General features: G+C 43.1%; 1 protein-coding gene across 3 annotated transcripts in view; it reads left to right on the forward strand.

Annotated features, from left to right (window-relative positions):
* The window catches only part of RASGRF2 (Ras protein specific guanine nucleotide releasing factor 2), a 250,817-nt gene that overhangs the window by 57,300 nt on the left and 174,342 nt on the right, over positions 1–19,175 (forward strand). For all 3 annotated transcript variants that reach the window (XR_009552454.1, XM_060201103.1, XM_060201104.1), the window contains exon 2: positions 3,312–3,418. Coding sequence is in view for 2 of the 3 variants with exons in the window: in XM_060201103.1 (XP_060057086.1) it covers positions 3,312–3,418 (107 nt within the window). In the remaining variant the exon portion in view is untranslated. The remainder of the gene's footprint in view (positions 1–3,311; positions 3,419–19,175) is intronic.

Here is a 19,175-nt window from a genome sequence, read left to right on the forward strand (position 1 = left end):
TTGTTGTTGGATAGGACAGAGAGAAATGGAGAGAGGAGGGGAAGATGGGGAGAGAAAGACAGACACCTGCAGACCTGCTTTACCGCCTGTGAAGCGACTCCCCTGCAGGTGGGGCGCCGGGGCCTCGAACTGGGATCCTTATGCAGGTCCCTGTGCTTTGCGACTCCCATGCTTTAGGCTTTTTTTCTTTGTTGCCCTTGTTGCTGTGTCTCTCTTGTCTCTTTCCCACTCCCATCACCCTTCCCTCTTCAATTCTCGAGCTCTCCTACCAAAATAAAGTTTAAAATAAATTTAAAAAAATGTAAATAAAATCATTACTCTGTTGTAAATCTGCTTTACCCTTTATGATGTCCCAGTTCTTGAAAACTTTTAGAAATCCATGCAGTGGGACAATTCAGATATTTCAGAAACTTGCCAAAGGTGTCTGCTACTGTTTTCAGTTCTCAAAGAGACCTGTGAAGCCACAAAGAGAACCTCACACAGAGATACACTGTTTACCAAGTCCATATTAGCACAGGATCAGAATAGATAACTTTTTTTTATCTAGTCTTGATTTTTAAAATTTTTAAAATATCTTTATTTATGATTGGATAGAGACAGAGAGAAATTATGAGGGAGAGAGACAGAGACACACCTGTAGCCCTGCTTCACCATTTGTAAAATTTTTCCCCTGCAGGTGGGGACCAGGGGCTAGAACCTGGGTCCTTGTGTACTGTAATGTGAGTGCCTAACCAGCTGTGCCACTGCTTGGCCCTGAGATAACTTTTTTTTTTTAAAAAAAAAGAGTGACTGAAAAAGAAAATAACTTGCAGATCTATACAAACTCTGTGTGTGAGAGAGAGAGGGAGAGAGAGAGAGAGAGGGAGAGTGAGAGGGAGGAGAGGAAGAGAAATCCAGCTGAATTTTATTGAACTCCTGGAAATGTAGCATGCAGTTCACAGAGCCCTTTCCATTATCATTATGCTTGATAGATGGTCTAACCTTTGGAGGTGCTATGCTAATATAATTGCCTTGCTGTCTTGTAAAGGTGGCTTTTAATTGGGTTCCCCAGCAGCAGCTGTGATTAGGTGCCGGAAGCAGAGCAGAACTTCCACAGATTGGATTTGTTCATTAAGTGTTTCCTCTCCCCGCCTTGCCCTTCTGCTCCAGAACGGTGGCCAGCAGCTACTGAAATGCCGTCACTTACAGGCTTGCCCTATATACCACTGACTTATTATTTTATTGAGTTCCACTCTTCCCGTCTCCCAGTTAAGTCAAGCTTTATTGAATAGAATGTTCAACTCAATTCTTGCCATTCGCCGTGGCCTTTTCAGAGGTTATTCCCTTCCCATTTATAGCATTTAGGCTTCTGGCGGGACAAGAGGTTTAGTAACTGAAATCGACTTATCACTTATGGCGTTCAGGTCGCTTGATGTGCAGGCTCAGTGGATCATCTCAGAGTCATGACCCTAAGTCCTCTGGTCTGGTAGGTGGTGTATGTGCGGTTGGCCTGAGAAATCGCTTAGCTTTTTTTTTTTTTTTTTTTTTGGTAAAATTGTGCTGAAAATCTCCAGGATTATTGTCCTGAAGGTTTATTTATTGCCTTTATTGGGACATTTAGTGGTTTACAGTGGACAGTAAAATACAATGGTTGGTCCATGTGTCACATTTCTCAGTTTTCCGTATAACCCCCCACTTGGGTCCCCTCCTCCATCATATTCCAGGACCTGAACCCCCCCACCCCGGGACCTGACCACTCCCCCTCACCCAGACACACACACCCCAGAGCCCTTGACTTTGGTGCAGTACACCAAACACTGTCCAAGTTCTGCTTTGTGTTTTCCCTCCTGTTCTTATTTTTTCTTCGGTTCTTATTATTCTTCTTTATTGGGGTGAGGAATGGTGTACAGTTGACAGAAAATTCAGTAGTTGGTCCATGTGTAACATTTCTCAGTTTTCCACATAACACTAACCCCTCACCTAGGTCCTCCTCCGCCATCATGATCCAAGACCTGAACTGCCCCCACCCTAGAGTTTTTTACTTTGGTTCAATACACCAGCCTCAGTTCAATTTCTGCTTTGTGTTTCCCCTTCTGTTCTTATTTTTCAACTTCTGTCTCTGAGTGGAATCATCCCATATTCATATTTTTTTACTCTTTATTTTTTATGGGATAGGGTAGAGAGAGACTGAGAGAGGAGGGGGAGATAGAAAGGGAGAGAGAAAGATAGACACCTGCAGACCTGCTTCATTGCTTGTGAAGTCAAATGCTTGTATAGAATTTTATCAAATACCTTTGCTGTACTTAATGAGATGTCTGTTGACATTGAGGGGTATTAAGCTGTGAACAACTTAAGTATGGGGGTGGGGCATGGGGCACACCTGGCAAAGTGCTCACATTAGTGTGTACAAGGACCCAGGGTCAAGCCTCTGGTCCCCACCTGCATGGGGAAAGCTTCATGAACTGTGAAGCAGGGCTGCAGGGGTCTCTCTGTCTCTCTCTCCCTCTCCCCTCTCAATTTCTCTCTGTCTCTGTTCAACAACAACAACAACAATAAAGGTATACTATGGGATCTGTGAGTTAGCTCAGCAATTAAATTCACACCTTTTTTGAGCCCCTCCCCATTAATAGGACCAAGGAGTAAAACAAATAGACTCAGTAGATAATCAAGTGGTGGTCTAGTCTCTTTCTATTGCTAAAAATAGAGAATACAAATTGGGGCGGGGAGAGAGTTTAGCAGTATATGCATGTGACAAGCCCTAGGCTTGTTCTCACACTGTTTTTTTTTTTTGCCTCCAGGGTTATTGCTGGGGCTTGGTGCCTGCACCATGAATCCACTGCTTCTGGAGGCCATTCCCCCCCCCCCTTTTGTTGCCCTTGTCAAAGGCTTGTTGTGGTTATTATTGTTATTGTTGCTGTCATTCGTTGTTGGATAGCACAGAGAGAAATGGAGAGAGGAGGGGAAGACAGAGAGGGAGAGAGAAAGACAGACACCTGCAGACCTGCTTCACCGCCTGTGAAGCAAGTCCCCTGCAGGTGGGGAGCCGGGGGCTCAAACCGGGATCCTTACACCCGTCCTTGCGCTTTGAGCCACGTGCACTTAACCCTCTGCACTACCGGCCGACCCCCCCACCCCCTTTTTTTAAGATACAACCTTTGTTCTCTTCTAGGTACAAAGTCATTGCCAACCAGGTGTGAGATTACATTTTGAACCCTTATTTACATAATTTATGCATTTTGTCAAAATATCCCCTTTGTGAGAAATCCCACGTGGTTTATTCTGACACACAGGAAGACTAAAGCTCAACTTGTTTTGTCTGTTTTCCTCTGCAGTATTACTTTACTGTTCTGTTTGGCCATGAAGGGCAGAAGCCGCTGGAGCTGCGCTGTGAGGAGGAGCAGGATGGCAAAGAATGGATGGAGGCCATTCACCAAGCCAGGTAAGGCCTTGGGCCTCTGAGGGACTTGGGTGTCTGTGTCTTACATCCGGGGCTGTCACTGGTAGTTTGGGGCCGGGGGGAGGGGACTTTTGAGTTTCAAGATGAGTTTCCTCTGAGTTGTGTCAGACATATTTCTTTAGGCTTTCTCTGGCTATATTCCAGTTTTAAGATTAAAGCTAATAAATAAGACAATAATAATGAGACTGGGTTACTTAAGTGGCTTTGTTCGATGTGCTAGGCACCATTATAAGTGCTTCTTTTAATGAATTAATCGAATGTACTGACTTGCTTCTCATCAATCTGAGTATGAAAGGTAGTATAACTACCGTTCTGTTATAGGGGTTAAGACTGAGGTCTGGAAGGGAAGTTTGTTTGCCAGAGGTCACACAGTTATTGAGTGTCAGAGCCGGGAGGTGGACCCAGTGTAACTGGGTTATTGAGGAAGGTGATGCCAGTCTTTATCTTGAGATACAGAAGAGTTTAATTCTGTTTCTTCCTAATACATGAACAGACAAGTGGATAGGGCTCCATTCATGTAAAAAAAAAAAAAAGGATTAATAGACTCCCAGAGGGGGAGAAATGATAGGGGGAAGATGACTATAGGGCTCTGAACTCCAACTCCTTCAGGACCCAGAGAGAGAAGAGGAATAAAGGAAGGGGCATTTTGAAGTAGCAGTAAGTGTAGGTATTGCCGGGCTAGCTTCACAGGCGGGAGACAGACAACCAGGGACTCATGGCTGAGCTGGGAACGGAGTTCAATCTTTATTGATGAGCGGGAATGTAGAATGTAATGCAATCTATCTAATCTCCCTTCATTAGAAAATCCTGTCCTTTATATATCTCCTGAGGCAGAAGTGTCAGGAAGAGGAAGTACATAGGATAGGGGGTGGGGAGAAGGAAACAGCCTGCAAGCCAGTGGGGATTAAATGGTGGAAAACAGGAAGTGACTAGGAGAGGGGGCGGAGTGGAAAAAGAGCAAGAACCAGTGGGGATTAAACCAATGCGGGTCTCAAACAAAACAATGATTATGTAAATAGACCACAGTGTTAAGTAATGCAAGTGAACCTAACGTGATGATCAAAACAGAAGGGGTCTTAGAAGCAGAATTAGAAGCAGACCAACAAGTATGACTTAGAGAGGCAGGGAAAGACAGAATCACGGGAAAACTGGGCATATATATATATATATATATATATATATATATGTAACTATAAGGAGACAGAGAAATAATAGTCACTATTATTTCCATATCTGTGAGTTTGGGAGAACTACTGCAGTTTCCAGTGGAGGGAATGGGGACACGGAACTCTGGTGGTGGAAGCAGTGGGGAATTATACTCCTGTTATTTGTAATTTTGTAAGCCAGTATTAAATCACTAGTAAAAAAAATTCAAAAGTGAATAATATATATATTCAAAAGAGAAAAATAAACTGTTTTCTCTTGCTTTTATTTTTCATTCTCAATTTCAAAGTTCAGTGGAATCTTACTACCAGTGGCTCTCCTGCTCTGTTATTCCTCCTCCAACCTGGGCTCTGAAACCACTGCACATCTCCCAGCTTCCTGTGCTTCAGAGGCAAAAAACTAACTGAGCGGCATTTCTTTCTTTCTTTCTTTCTTTTTTCTTTTAAGATTTTTATTTATTTATTATTGGATAGAGACAGAGAGAGAAATTGAGAGGGAAGGGGAAGATAGAGGAGAGAGACACCTGTAGCCCTGCCTCACCACTCATGAAGTGTCCCCCTGCAGGTGGGGATCAGGGGCTTGAACCTGGGTCCTTGTGCACTGTGATGTGTGCGCTTAACCTGATGCACCACCACCTTGCACCCATTTTGTTTTTCTTTACCTAGCAAACCTCCCTCCATTCTTCTGTATATTCTTTCATATCTGTCCGATTGGTTTTCTGAATCTTTCTTCTGCAGGCCAGCTCTCACTGGGCCCTTTTCTGGATTACTGAAGCACTTGCATTAGTGTTTGGTTTCTCAGGGTAGTTTTTCACAAAAGACTGGGGGATCCCGTGGATGAAGCTTAAATTGTTAGTACTCATTTCTTTTTTTTTTCATTTTTTAAAAATTATTTATTTTGGATAGAGACAGAGAAATGAAGACGGGAGGGGTGATAGAAATGGAGAGAGATAGAGAGACACTGTAGCCCTGCTTCACCAGCTGTGAAGCTCCTCCTCCTCACAGGTGGGGACCAGGGGCTTGAACCATGGTCCTTGTGCACTGTAATGTGAGTGGTTAACCAGGTGTGCCACCTCCTGGTCCCCTTGAATACATTTCTAATAATGACACCCCCCTTCTAAGACTATCTTTTCTCCCTCTGTACTAGCAGGTGAGAAGACTGCCCTGAAAAAAAATTATCTCCTTTTGTTGCCCTTGCTGTTTTATTGTGGTAGTTATTATTGTTGTCATTGTTGCTGGATAGGACAGAGAGAGAGGAGGGAAAGACAGAGAGGGGGAGAGGGCTTAAGGGCACGTGGCGCAAAGCGCAAGGACTGGCATAAGGATCCCGGTTTGAGCCCTTGGCTCCCCACCTGCAGGGGAGTTGCTTCACAAGCAGTGCAGCAGGTCTGCAGGTGTCTGTCTTTCTTTCCCCCTCTGTCTTCCCCTCCTCTCTCCTTTTCTCTCTGTCCTATCTAACAACGATGACATCAATAACAACAATAATAACTACAACAACAATGAAAAACAAGGGCAACAAAAGGGAAAATAAATAAATAAATGTAAAAAAGAAGCCTCTTGTATTTTTATTTGAAGACTATATATACATCCCTCCACTCCAGGGTTATCCCTGGGGCGAGGTGCCAGTGCTATGAATCCACTGCTCCTGGTGGCCATTTTTTACATTTTATTGAATAGGACAGAGAGAAATTGAGAGAGGAGGGCACCTGCAGACCTTTTTAGCCACTTAAGAAGCATCCCCCCTGCAGATGGGGAGTGGGGGACTCAGACCTGGATTCTTGTGTGGGTCCTTGCACTTAGTACTAATGTGCACCACTGCCTGGCTCCTGAAGATATGTTTACTAGCTGAATTTGTTTTCTTGATGCTCTGAAGTTGTGGTTCATTAGATGATGATGATTGTTATTTTACTTAAGGCCTAAGACAGTATTTTGTGATGACTTCCTTTTATTCTGGCTCCTTTATATCTGAGCTTTTATATTTGTCTTTTTGGTCAAATATGAGATTCATTTTTTGTTTTGTTTTGTTTTCTAAATAAGGGAAGATACTAGCTTCGTTTAATTTTCATTAAGTCAAAATTTTGGTGTGCACAGGAATCTGCGAAATTCACCCTGACTTTTGCTCATACGTGAGCTGAGCCAGGAAGTTAATGAAGCTGATTTAGAGGAAGAATTCGCCAGCCATTTTTACTTGGCACTGTGCTGATTACACCACTGTGTGGTTGGCTGAACACTTCACCAGAGGACAGTCTGATGGCGTTGATGTGGTATCCCTGCCTTTCTCATAGAAAAGTGTTGTGTCTAATATTTATGTTTTATTGATTCCTCTTTTTTTAAAGTGAGCTTTTATTATTTAAAAAAATATTTTATTTATAAAAAGGAAACATTGACAAAACCATAGAATAAGAGGGGTACAACTTCGCACAATTCCCACCACCAGAACTCTGTATCCCATCCCTCCCTGATAGCTTCCTATTCTTCAACCTTCTGGGAGTATGGACCAAAGGTCATTGTGGGATGCAGAAGGTGGAAGGTCTGGCTTCTGGAATTGCTTCCCCGCTGAACATGGGCGTTGACAGGTCGATCCATACTCCCAGCCAGTCTCATAAAAGTGAGCTTTTATTTAACTGACGTCTATTTTAACATAAGACAAGTTCTTTTCTGAGCTACAGATCCTCCTGAAGATTTGTCACAGAGCCACAGGGCTTCTTAGAATCTTTATCTTGGTAACTTTTTTTTTCCCCCAGTCCTAGTGTGGGGTACTGTATTTGTTCTCCATGAAGATCACATTCTTGCTGCTAGTTTTTACATGTGGGAGCAGAGGATTTTTGGACCATCTTCTGCATTGCTAAGAGCACATGCTTTCTTTAACAACTGGCCCAGAAAAAAATAATTGGAAATGAACATTCCCATTTTGAAACTATCCCAGCCTGGGAGTCTTGTTTAACTCCAACTTGGCTGGCATACATTTCTTGTACATTGGTACATTTGGAATGTCATTCTTTCATGTTTTATTGGCATCAGTCTTGGGAAACTGTGAGCAAGACTTAGTCCTCCTCCCACCCCCCCTCAGGAGGTGGTGCTAGACCAGGGCATTTAAACAGGAATTAAGTCTTCTTATTCTGTAAGGAGACTGCGGTTTGGGTATGGAACTGTGGACATCCCCAACTAATTTTATATTTCTTCTTTGTTCTCTTGGCCGTATCTGACCACTGTGTTTGATTTAGTTGTGGACATTGGGTCAGTCAGAATTACTTACCAGTTAATTATGGGTCCTGAAGGTTCATTTCCTGAATTAATGATGCCTTTAGCACTTTTCAGGTCTCATCTGTTGGCATACTGACCAGCTCAAGGTTAACAGATGGCCGTGGGCAGGGAGATAGATAATGTAATAGTTGTGCAAAAGATGTTCAAGCTTGAGGAACTGAAGCTGCCATGTTTTTTCGTTAGCACCGCAACACGCTTTGGCTGAGAAGTGCTCTGGTGGGAAAAAAAAAAATCATGGCTTGGAATTAGATATAGTTGTATGTAGGTAAGAATAGGCTTCCAATTCTGACCTAGTGGAAAGACGTGGTCTATGACAGTTGGGAAAAGAGCCTTTAGGAATAGATGTTAATATTTAGTTTAATTAATTTATTTATGTACATATTAGATAGAAGCAGAGAGGAATTGAAAAGAAAGGAGACAGGGAGAGAGAGAGATAGAAAGAGAGACCTATAGCACTGTTTCACTGTTCCCTAAGCTTCCCCGCTAGGGGCTTGAACCCATGTCTTTGCACATTGTAGCATGTGCACTCAACCAGGTGCATCACTACACAGTCCTAAGAACAGACTTTAGGACTTTCAGGGGTGTGGCCACAGATAGCAGCAACTGGAAAATCCTGCTCAGAAACCACCAGATAAAACAATGAAAAAACCAACCTGAATATCGATCGCAACATTGCAATTGCAAGGTTTGAAGAAAATCACGGAGCCACAGGTGGGTTTACTTTGTGGAAAGGGGAAGTGGATGAACTCTACAAGGTCAGTTTGAACCGGAAGCTCAAACCAGGCAGCTGATGCTATTTTGAGTCACAGGCTTGGCCCCGAGAAGGTGAAGAGTAGGGCATGAGTCTGAATCCAGAGCTGTGTCCTCAGCTCAAAGGGTGAAAGTGGGCTGCCAGAGACCAGAATAAAGTCTGAAGCAAGGTAATAAAAACCCAACTCCTAATCTCCTACAATTGAATACAAAAGATGCTCCTCTCTCCTTGCCTCCACAACGACATAAAAAAAAAAGTAAATAAATAAAACAACACAGACAGAGCACCTCCTGCTGGCTGAACAGCAGATACCACACATAAGAAAAACATGGACAAAAGGATTTGGAAAAAAAAAAATATCTTGCGTTTAAATTCAGATAATTTAGTTTGAAGACTTCAACCGTAACATACAAACACATATCCACTACCTCAGAGATAATTTCATCAAAGAGCTAGAAAATTCACAAAGAAAAAGCTGTGATTGGAGATGAAGTGAAGGGTGTTCTGCAGAGTCAGGGCTTATGTAAGAGGACTTGTGAATAGAATAATTCAGTCAGAGGAGAGAATATATAACAGGGTTAAAAGGTAAAACCACCACACTCTCTGAGTGCAAGGCTGTTGGAGAGGAAAGACTGAGGAAAAACGAAGCAAGTCTTGGTGAAATAGCAAACTCCATCAGAAAAAAAAAACATTAAAAAAATAATAAACCCCAAACACAAGAGTTATTAGGATACCTGAAGATGAAGAGGAGAGAGGAGCAGAGATCATATTCAAAGAAGTCATACAGGAAAACTTTCCACACCTGGGAAATGCTGAAAATAGAAGCATAGAAGAAGCTGAAAGAACGCTCAGGACTCAAAACTCAAACTGGCTCACACCACAACACATTATTGTAAAACCATCCAAAAGCAAAGACAAAAGCTAATGCAGGATACTAGTGGGAAAAAGATAATTGAACACACAGAGGTAGAACATCAGGCTGTCTTCAGATTTATTTTTATTTATTGATTGATTGATTTATTGATTTATTTTTTGTCTCCAGGGTTATTGCTGGGGCTCGGTGCCTGCACCATGAATCCACTGCTCCTGGAGGCCATTTCCCCCCTTTTGTTGCCCTTGTGGTTGTAGCCTTGTTGTGGTTATTATTGTTGTTGATGATGTTGTTGTTGGATAGGACAGAAAAACGGAGAGAGGAGGGGAAGACAGAGAGGGGGAGAGAAAGATAGACACCTGCAGACCTGCTTCACTGCCTGTGAAGCGACTCTCCCTGCAGGTGGGGAGCCAGGGGCTTGAACCAGGATCCTTATGCTGGTCCTTTTGCTTTGCGCCACGTGCGCTTAACCCGCTGCGCTACGGCCCAACCCTCCCTGTCTTCAGATTTCTCACCACAAACACTAGAAGGAAGAATAGAATGGAACTACGAATACACGTTGACCACAGGAGGGGTTGGAGCCCTGCGTTGAGGGTGAGAGTATTTTACAGGCACTCATGATTCGAGTCTGTGTGTAGACAGCCGTGCTGTAAACTATTAACCTTATGATAACCTTGGAAAAATAAGTAAATAAGGGGTTGGGTAGTGGTGCACCTGATTGAGCACACATATTATAATGCACAAGGACCCGGGTTCGAGGCCCTGGTCTCCACCTGCAGGGGGAAAGCTTTTCTAGTGGTGAAGCAGGGCAGCAGGTCTTGCTCTCTCTCTCTCTCTCTCTCTCTCTCCCTCCCTTCCTCCCTCCCTCACTCCCTCCCTGTCTCCCTCCATCTCCCCCAACCATCTCGATTTCTGGCTATCTGTACCCAGTAAATAAAGATAAAAAAAATAAATAAGCACACACACACACACACACACACACACACACACACACACACACACACACAACTGGGTCAGCAGAGTCCGGGTGACGGCCCACCTGGTGAAGCTCTCACACTGCAGTGCGCAAGGACCTGGCTTCAAGCCCCATGTCCCCACCTGCAGGGGGGAAGCTTCAGGAGTGGTTAAGTAGAGCTGCAGCTGTCTCTCTGTCTCTCTCCCCTCTCTATCTGCCCTTCCCTTCTCAATTTATCTCTGTTTCTATCCAATAATAAATACATTAAAGAATAAATTGGGCCAGCAAAAGAAAAAGGAGAAGAAAGAGTAGGAGGAGAATGAGGAGCAGAAGAGGAGGAAGGAGAAGGGGAAGGAGGAGGAGAGGAGGAGGAGGAGGAGGAGGAGGAAGAGAAGGAGAAGAAGACTTTAAAGGACTTTGTGACCATCTGGATCTGACAGAGGGTGGCCCCTAACCAGTCTTGCAGACCTGTGGCTCTTACGGAGAGAAGAGATGAGTAAGAGGTCTGTGGGATGAAATTATGGCTGACGCCAGGAAGGACTTGAGTGAGGCCTTGGAGGGTCTGGTGAGCCCGAAGGGGCAGGGGAGAGCCATGTATACAGCATTGATGGTCCTCCCTGGTAAGTTAGATATTGGGAAGTGGGTATAGGAGTGTCCTGAGAGGAGGCCTGGCTTCGGGGTTTTTACTAATATTGAGGCTGAAGGGTTTGTGAAAATTGAGAGATGTGGAGACTACTGAATCTTCGCTTGGTGTCTCCTGCCACAGAATGGGCTTAGCTCCCCTCCCCGCTGCCGCCTGCCTCATGGAAGTGTGATTAGCAGTTTCACTGTCTGTTGATTCTTGTCTGTTTGCTTTGCAACTTCCCCAAATGAAACTGTTGAAACCCCCACCTCTATTGTCATTTTTCTCCTCAGTGTGTGTCTGTGGCAGGTGGGTCTTGGGCTTCTTTCTGTGAGGAGAGTATTCACAGGGAAAAGGGATTTGGGCAAATGCTTCCACTCCAGAAAGCTTATGTCAGATTTACTTTGGCAAGGGTATGGCATTGCCCTTGCCTTCACCCTGTCAAAGTGTAACATGAAGAGCAGAGTGACTTAATCCTTCAGTTAAGTTTTTAATTAAACCTTGTCCTCCTGTCCACTCAAAGAAGTTCTAGTCCTCTTCTTTGGGGTCTGTTTTTTATTAGTAGTTCTTTGCTTATATGTGCCTGTTAGTCTATTGCTCATCCTGCCTTTCTTTTCTTTTTAAAGATTTTATTAGTGATTTAATAATAATTCACAAGATTGTAGGCTAACAGGGGTACAATTCCATATAGTTCCCACCACTAGAGTTCCATGTCCCATCCTCTCCATTGGAAGCTTCCCTATTCTTTTTTTTTTTTTTAATATTTATTTTATTATTTATTTATTCCCTTTTGTTGCCTTTGTTGTTTTTTTATTGTTGTAGTTATTATTATTGTTGTTGTCATTGTTGGATAGGACAGAGAGAAATGGAGAGAGATGGGGAAGACAGAGAGGAGGAGAGAAAGATAGACACCTGCAGACCTGCTTCACCGCCTGCCTGTGAAGCGACTCCCCTGCAGGTGGGGAGCTGGGGGCTCGAACTGGGATCTTTGCACCAGTCCTTGCGCTTTGCGCCACATGCGCTTAACCCGCTGCGCTACAGCCCGACTCCCAGCTTCCCTATTCTTTAACCCTCTGGGAGTATGGACCAGAATTCTTTATGGAGTGCAGAAGGTGGGAGGGTCTGGCTTCTGTAACTACTTCTCTGCTGGATGTGGATGTTTCTGCCTTTCTTGTTCTTTCTTTTTCTTTTTTTATTAATAAAAAGGAAACATTGACAAAACCATAGGATAAGAGGGGCACAGCTCCACATGGTTCCCACCACCAGATCTCCATATCCCATCCCCTCTCCTGATAGCTTTCCTGTTCTTTATCCCTCTGGGAGTATGGACCCAGGGTCAGTATGGGATACAGAAGGTGGAAGGTCTGGCTTTTGTAATTGTTTCCCCGCTGAACATGGGCATTGACAGGTCGATCCATACTCCCAGCCTGTTCTCTTTCCCTAGTTGGGCAGGGCTCTGGGGAAGCAGGGCTCCAAGACACTTTGGTGGGGTTGTCTGTCCAGGAAAGTCCAGTTGGCATCATGCTGGCATCTGGAACCTGGTGGCTGAAAAGAGAGTTAGCATATAAAGCCAAACAAATTGTTGACTAATCATGAACCTAAAGGCTGGAATAATGCAGATGAAGATTTGGTGATCTCATTTTGTAGCTAGCTAGTAGGCATATTTTAGTTATATTCCAAAGGGCCTGTGAATACACTATTTTTCCCCCCTGAGCCTGAAATCTGATATGCAGGTGGATCCAAGTTATTGTCTGGGGAGATATTGTCATGACTGGAAAAAGGACCAGAAAGGTGGATTGGGGAAGAGAGTAGTTCTCAAATATGGGAAAGGTACATAAATATTGTTGAATGTAAACCCCATCAATTGGATCTGATGTGGGGCTCATATTAAGCTCTAGAGCCTATGTGACTTCTGCACCCCTGTAGATCTGAGCTCACATTCTGTGGTCGTGAGTAGGAACATTCCAAGATGCCTCAATATCAGGACCCACCTTCCTCCAGTGGAGCATAGACTATGTTGTCCAGCCTCCCTTCAGAGGATGGAACATTCTCTATGGTTGTTGATCCAAGTTGAGGGCAGGGTCCTATGGGGGCCCACAAAGGGGTATATTTTGTTGTTGCTGATAGAGATGACTAGTAATATTGGGGAGAGGCCCATCATGTCTGTTTGGGAATTTCAGGATTCCCTGACTAGGGCCCCAGTGGATGGGGTTCTGCCTTTCTTTTTCTATCTATATTTTCTTCCATCTACACACACACACACACACACACACACACACACACACACACACACACGCACACACACACACACACACACCTTCTACGTAGGCCTCATACCACAAGCACACATACATAATAATATGGCAATTGCATCAAACACCTAATACTTGTAACCGTATTCTTATTTGGATAAGGTCTTAATTTAGAGTAAAGTGTGTATTATAAAAAAAGCATAACATTAAAGGTCACTGTGTATAGCGTATCGTCCCCATAAAATCAGAAATTTAAAGATTTAGTGCATGGAGGGACCCCTCACAAAGAAAGGGGTGGTTACATAGAAAAGGTGAAATGCTTCATGTAGTCAAGCAACCTTGCAGAACCAGAAATCAGACATGGCTGGCAATAAAGAGGAAAGTGATCTTTGAAGTCATATTTCATCTTCTGCTTGTAGCTGTAGAATAATCACAGCTGTAGGCTGACAATATGGATTTTTTTTTTTTGCCTCCAGGGTTATTGCTGGGGCTTGGTGCCTGCATCATGAATCCACTGCTTCTGGAGGCCATTTTTCCCCTTTTGTTACCTTGTTGTTTATTGTTTTTGTTGTTGGATAGGACAGAGAGAAATTGAGAGAGCAGGGCAAGAATAAGATAGACACCTGCAGACCTGCTTCACCGCTTGTGAAGTGACCCCTCTGCAGATGGGGAACCGGGGGTTCAAATTGGGGTCCTTATGCCAGTGCCGGTCCTTATGCTTTGTGCCATGTGCTGTTAACCTGCTGTGCTACCACCTGTCCCCCACAATATGAATTTTGTTCACTTGAAATACCTAATGCTAGTTTACCAAGAACTTCTGTCAGATCTTTGCCTCCGGATTTGCCATGATAAAAGAAAAATCCAACACTTTCTTTGCTTAGTACATTTGTGAACTGTGAAAGCTTATTGGATGGTAGAACTTGTTTTCAATAGGGAAAATCTGGGTTTGAGATTTTATTATTTTCACCTCTGTGTTACTTTGCCCTGTCAATAATCTTTCCTCTCTGTCTCCCACTCCTCTCTCAATTTCTCCCTGTCTCTATCCAATAATAAATAATATTTAAAAACAAAACAAGGGAGTCGGGCTGTAGTACAGCGGGCTAAGCGCAGGTGGCGCAAAGCACAAAGATCGGCATAAGGAACCCGGTTCGAACCCCGGCTCCCCACCTGCAGGGGAGTCGCTTCACAGGCGGTGAAGCAGGTCTGCAGGTGTCTATCTTTCTCTCCTCCTCTCTGTCTTCCCCTCCCTCTCTCCATTTCTCTCTGTCCTATCCAACAACAACAACAACAACAATAATAACTACAACAATAAAACAACAATGGCAACAAAAGGGAAAAAAATAAATAAAATAAATATAAAACAAAACAAAACAAAACAACAACAAGAAAAAACAAGCCCCAAACCCTCCTGTGACCATCAGTCCTCTTTTTGGCTGCTAACCTGTCTTACATACCTGGCTTGGCTTCTTGAAGAAATGGATTGGTTATTCTTAAGAACGTAACCCTTATCCTTTATGATGAATTTCTGCTTCTGCTAATATAAGTACAACTTTGTGTTAATTTCGAACATTTCTTTTTATGATTTATTTATTTGTTCTTTAATTTTTTTACTGTCTTTGTTTATTTGATAGAGGCAGCCAGAATTTGAGAGGCAGGGGGAGATAGAGAGGGAGAGAGACAGAGAGACACCTGCAGCCCTGCTTTACCACTTGTGAAGCTTTCCCCCTGCAGGTGGGGACCTTGGGCTTGGACCTGAGTTTTTGCACTCTGTAGTTGTGTGCTCTTAACCATGGGCACCACCACCCGGTGCCCATAACATTTATTTCTGAATTGCTCAACAGATATATAAATATACGATCTCTCTGAAAGAAAAGAATATTCAAATAGTGCAAATGCATCGAGTAAAAATAAGATTTTCCACTCGAATTCTCCCCCCATTTCCATCCCTGCTATCCTCAGACGTGCTTAATCTCCTCACAGGTAATTATAGGTAGCAGCCTGGTACTTTGTTTCTCTAGAGATTTACATGAGTGTAGACGATTCAGCAATTACATGTACTTGCTGCTGACTGTGTGCACTGTTTCCAACGTGATCTTGATGCAGTTTCAGAATTTGGTTTGTTCAAAATGTATGGAGAGTTTTTTTTTTTTTAAATAAAGATTTTTAAAAAATCCTAAGTTGGGGACTTCTAGCCAAGATGGCAGCCGACTTGCTGGAGCTGCTCCCTTCAGCGTCGCTAGGTACCCGCCTCATCCGCCACCACCACAAAGTCTGCATCCTACTCTCGACAACCAACAACGAAACAGGCATCTCTCTCTCTGTTGTCAGGCATCTATTTTTAAAATTTATTTATAAAATGAAAGTATCGACAAGACCGTAGGATAAGAGGGGTACAGTTCTACACGTTGCCCACCCCCAGATCTCCATATCCACCCCTGCCCTGACAGCTTTCCTATTCTTTATCCCTCTGGGAGCATGGACCCAGGGTCATTGTGGGATGCAGAAGGTGGAAGGTCTGGCTTCTGTCATTGCTTCCCCGCTGAACATGGGTGTTGGCAGTTCGATCCATACTCCCAGCCTGCCAGGCATCTTTTTTGTATGGTTCATCTATCTCACCTCTTTCTAAAACGAACATCTGATCTCTGGAAGAACTCCTTTAGATTCCAGACAGCTTAATGGTTATGCAAAGAGACTCTCATGCCTGAGGCACCAAAGTTCCCAGGTTCAATCCCCTGGACTGCCATAAGCCTGAGCTGAATAATGCTCTGGGAAAAAAAAATAATAAAAAGATAAAAAGCAATAAAATAAAATTCTATACTAAAAGCAAGATCCCTGGTGACAAATGCTTTGGGTCCGAGTAGAATTGGGGTTCAGAGCTCTCTGACCACCCCCCCCATCATTAGAAGTTATCATTACTATAGTAATTTTGATTATTATACTCAATTTACTGCCTTTTAGATGACATTTTATTATACAGAGGCAAGGGTAGAAAGATAGTGTAATGATTTCAGTGTTGATTTTAGGGAAAAATTAATAAATTCAACTGATATTTGTTATTTCCCTGCCAACATTCTGGGATGTAGCAACCGCTACCATCAAGTGGCTTTGTGAGCTAACTATTGGGAATTTCTTCCCTTTATTTAGACTCCAGATAGCAGAGCGCATGAAGAATTCCAGGGTCTAGAATTGTTTTTCCTACTCTCACCAACATGAACTCACCTCTCAGGATTCAGCTCTCTACATCATCATTCCTCATTTTGAGCTGTGAGCTCTTGTTTTTCTCAGAGAGCCTGTGAATTTAGTGCAGGGGTTTGTTATGTCTTTTCCTCCCTGTCACACTGACTTCCTTCACAGCAAATGGATTCTGCTCTGCTCTTTGCTTCTGCTCCTGGAATAGTGCCAGAATGCTTTTCAAAAATGTGTGTGTGTGTGTGTGCCAATTTAATCTTCTTTCAATAGCGAATGAGAAAAAAAGAAACTTTCTTTTATATCTTCATTATATTGGTAGGGGAAAACAGTATTGTTTCATGACCTATTTCCTTGATTTTTTTTTCCACAGAAGTCAAATTTCTTTTATTATTATTTTTATCATCTTTATTTACTGGATAGAGACAATCAGAAGTCCAGAGGAAGGGGGTGTTAGAGAGGGAGAGAGACAGAGAGACACTTGCAGCACTGATTCACCACCTGTGAAACTTTCCCCCTGCAGGTGGGGACTGGAGGCTTAAACCCAGGTCCTTACACATTGTGCACTCAACTAGGTGCACCACCCAGCCTCCAGAAGTCAACTTTCTTCTCTCCCTCCTCCTCCTTCTCCTCCTCCTCTTCCTCTTCCTCGTCTTTCTCTTCCTCTTCCTCCTCTTTCTTCTCCTCCTCTTCCTTCTCTTTGTTATTGTATTTGTCTATATTTCCTTTCTGAACTGTCTTCTAATATCCATTCCCCACTTTTTCCATTGGTGTTTTTCTTACTAATTTTTTAAACAAACTCTTCATATGACAAGGATATTTTCTATTCATCTTTATTATTTGTTGTAAATTACCCTGCACCTGTTTTTTTTTTTTTTTGGGGGGGGGGAGATGTCTAGTACTTTATCTATAATTTTTGTTTTACACAGATAGTTTTTGAATTATAATGCAATTACCATACATTGCTTGGGGTGGGGGTTGTTATGTTGTTAAATGTTGTTGCTAGCGGACTGGTGCCTTGCTCACCAGGAAGATGACTGCCTTCTGGTGCGTGGAACCCAGGCTCAATCCCATGGTCTCAAGGCTCTGGGGAGGAAGCTTGGTTATCATGATGCCTTTATTCCCCTCCCTTTTCCCTGTCTCTCCCTTTCCATTTGAAAAAAAAAAAAGTTTGTCTTTACAGTGACAAAAAAGCATTCGAAAATTTGAGATGTAATTCATATAATACAAAATCCAGCTTTTTAAAGTGTATAGTGGGGGGCTAGGTGGGAGCGTACTTGGTTAAACGCACCTGTTACCTGTGTTCCAACCCTCACGAGTGGTGAAACAAATATTACAGGTGTCTCTGTGTCTCTCTCCCTCTTTTCATCCCCCTCCCTTGCCAGTTTATCTCTGTCATATCATTTAAAGAATAACGGGGGAGGCAGGTGATGGAGCCCCCAGTTAAGCACACATGTCACCAAGCACAGAGACCCAGGTTTGAGCCTTCTCTCCCATCTACAGGGGGTCCATTTCATGAGCAGTGAAGCAAGGCTGCAGGTGTCTTTCTCTCCCTTTCATTATCTCCATGTCCCCTCTTAATTTCTGTCTGTCCTAAGAAAGAAAGAAAGAGAGAAAGAAAGAGAGAGAGAAAGAAAGAAAGAAAGAAAGAAAGAAATAAAAGGTCTCTGGAAACAGTGGATTTGTAGCTCCAGCACCAAGCCCCAGTGATAACCTTGGTGGCAATAATAATAATAATAAATAATAAAATAACATACATTAAAAATGAAAAAGAAAAGGTGGGGAGTGGAATGGGAAAACCCCAGTGACAATACAAAATAAATAAACGACGTGTGCAATATATTATAGATGTTAGTATATTTCCAAGGTTGTGCAATCTTTATCGAATTTCAGAATGCCTTCAGCAGCCCCCACCCCAAAGAAGAACCTGTCTGCTAGCAGTCGCTGACTTTGCCACACCTTCTCTAGCTCTAGCCTACCACGAAGAGACTTTCTGTGTTTATGGCTTTACCCATTCTAGACATTTCATTCTGTCGGGCATTTTTTTCAGTCGAATATTATAAATTTTGCCATGTGGCAAAGCTAGTTTCCCATCCTTTTTTGCGACTGGATACTATTTCTTCCTGTAAACATATCACATTTTGTTCACTCCTTAGTCTGTGACCGTTTTGATGGTCTCTCCTGTTTTGCTGTTACACATTGCTCCTGGGAACATTGTTCCAGTCCTCCTGAGTATGTGTCAAGGACTAGAACTCCTGGTTTATATGGACACTCTAACCTTTTGAAGTACTGACTAACTTTTCTACAGTGGCTGCACTATTTCACTCTTTTACATTCTCCTCAGCAATGTGCGGGGTTCCAGCTTTTCCACAACCTTGACAACATCCAGGGTTCAACACCCCCCCCCCCCCGCTTCCCACCTTCAGGGGACAAGCATCACAAGTGGTGATGCAGTGTCTTTCTGTCTTCTCTCCCTCTGTATCCCCCTTCCTCCTGGTACCTGGATGTCTTTATGAAATAAATAAAGATAATAAAAATGTCAAAAAATAACTTTTGATGAGCATAAAGAGAATTCTACCAATATCTATTTGGCTGTTTGTGCACATTTGTAAGTCAATAAAATTCTTGGTGTTAAGAAAGGATCATGGAAAGCATTTACTTCAGGTAGCCTGAGA

Source organism: Erinaceus europaeus, chromosome 11 (genome assembly GCF_950295315.1).
Source record: "Erinaceus europaeus chromosome 11, mEriEur2.1, whole genome shotgun sequence".
Lineage (NCBI taxonomy): Eukaryota > Metazoa > Chordata > Mammalia > Eulipotyphla > Erinaceidae > Erinaceus > Erinaceus europaeus.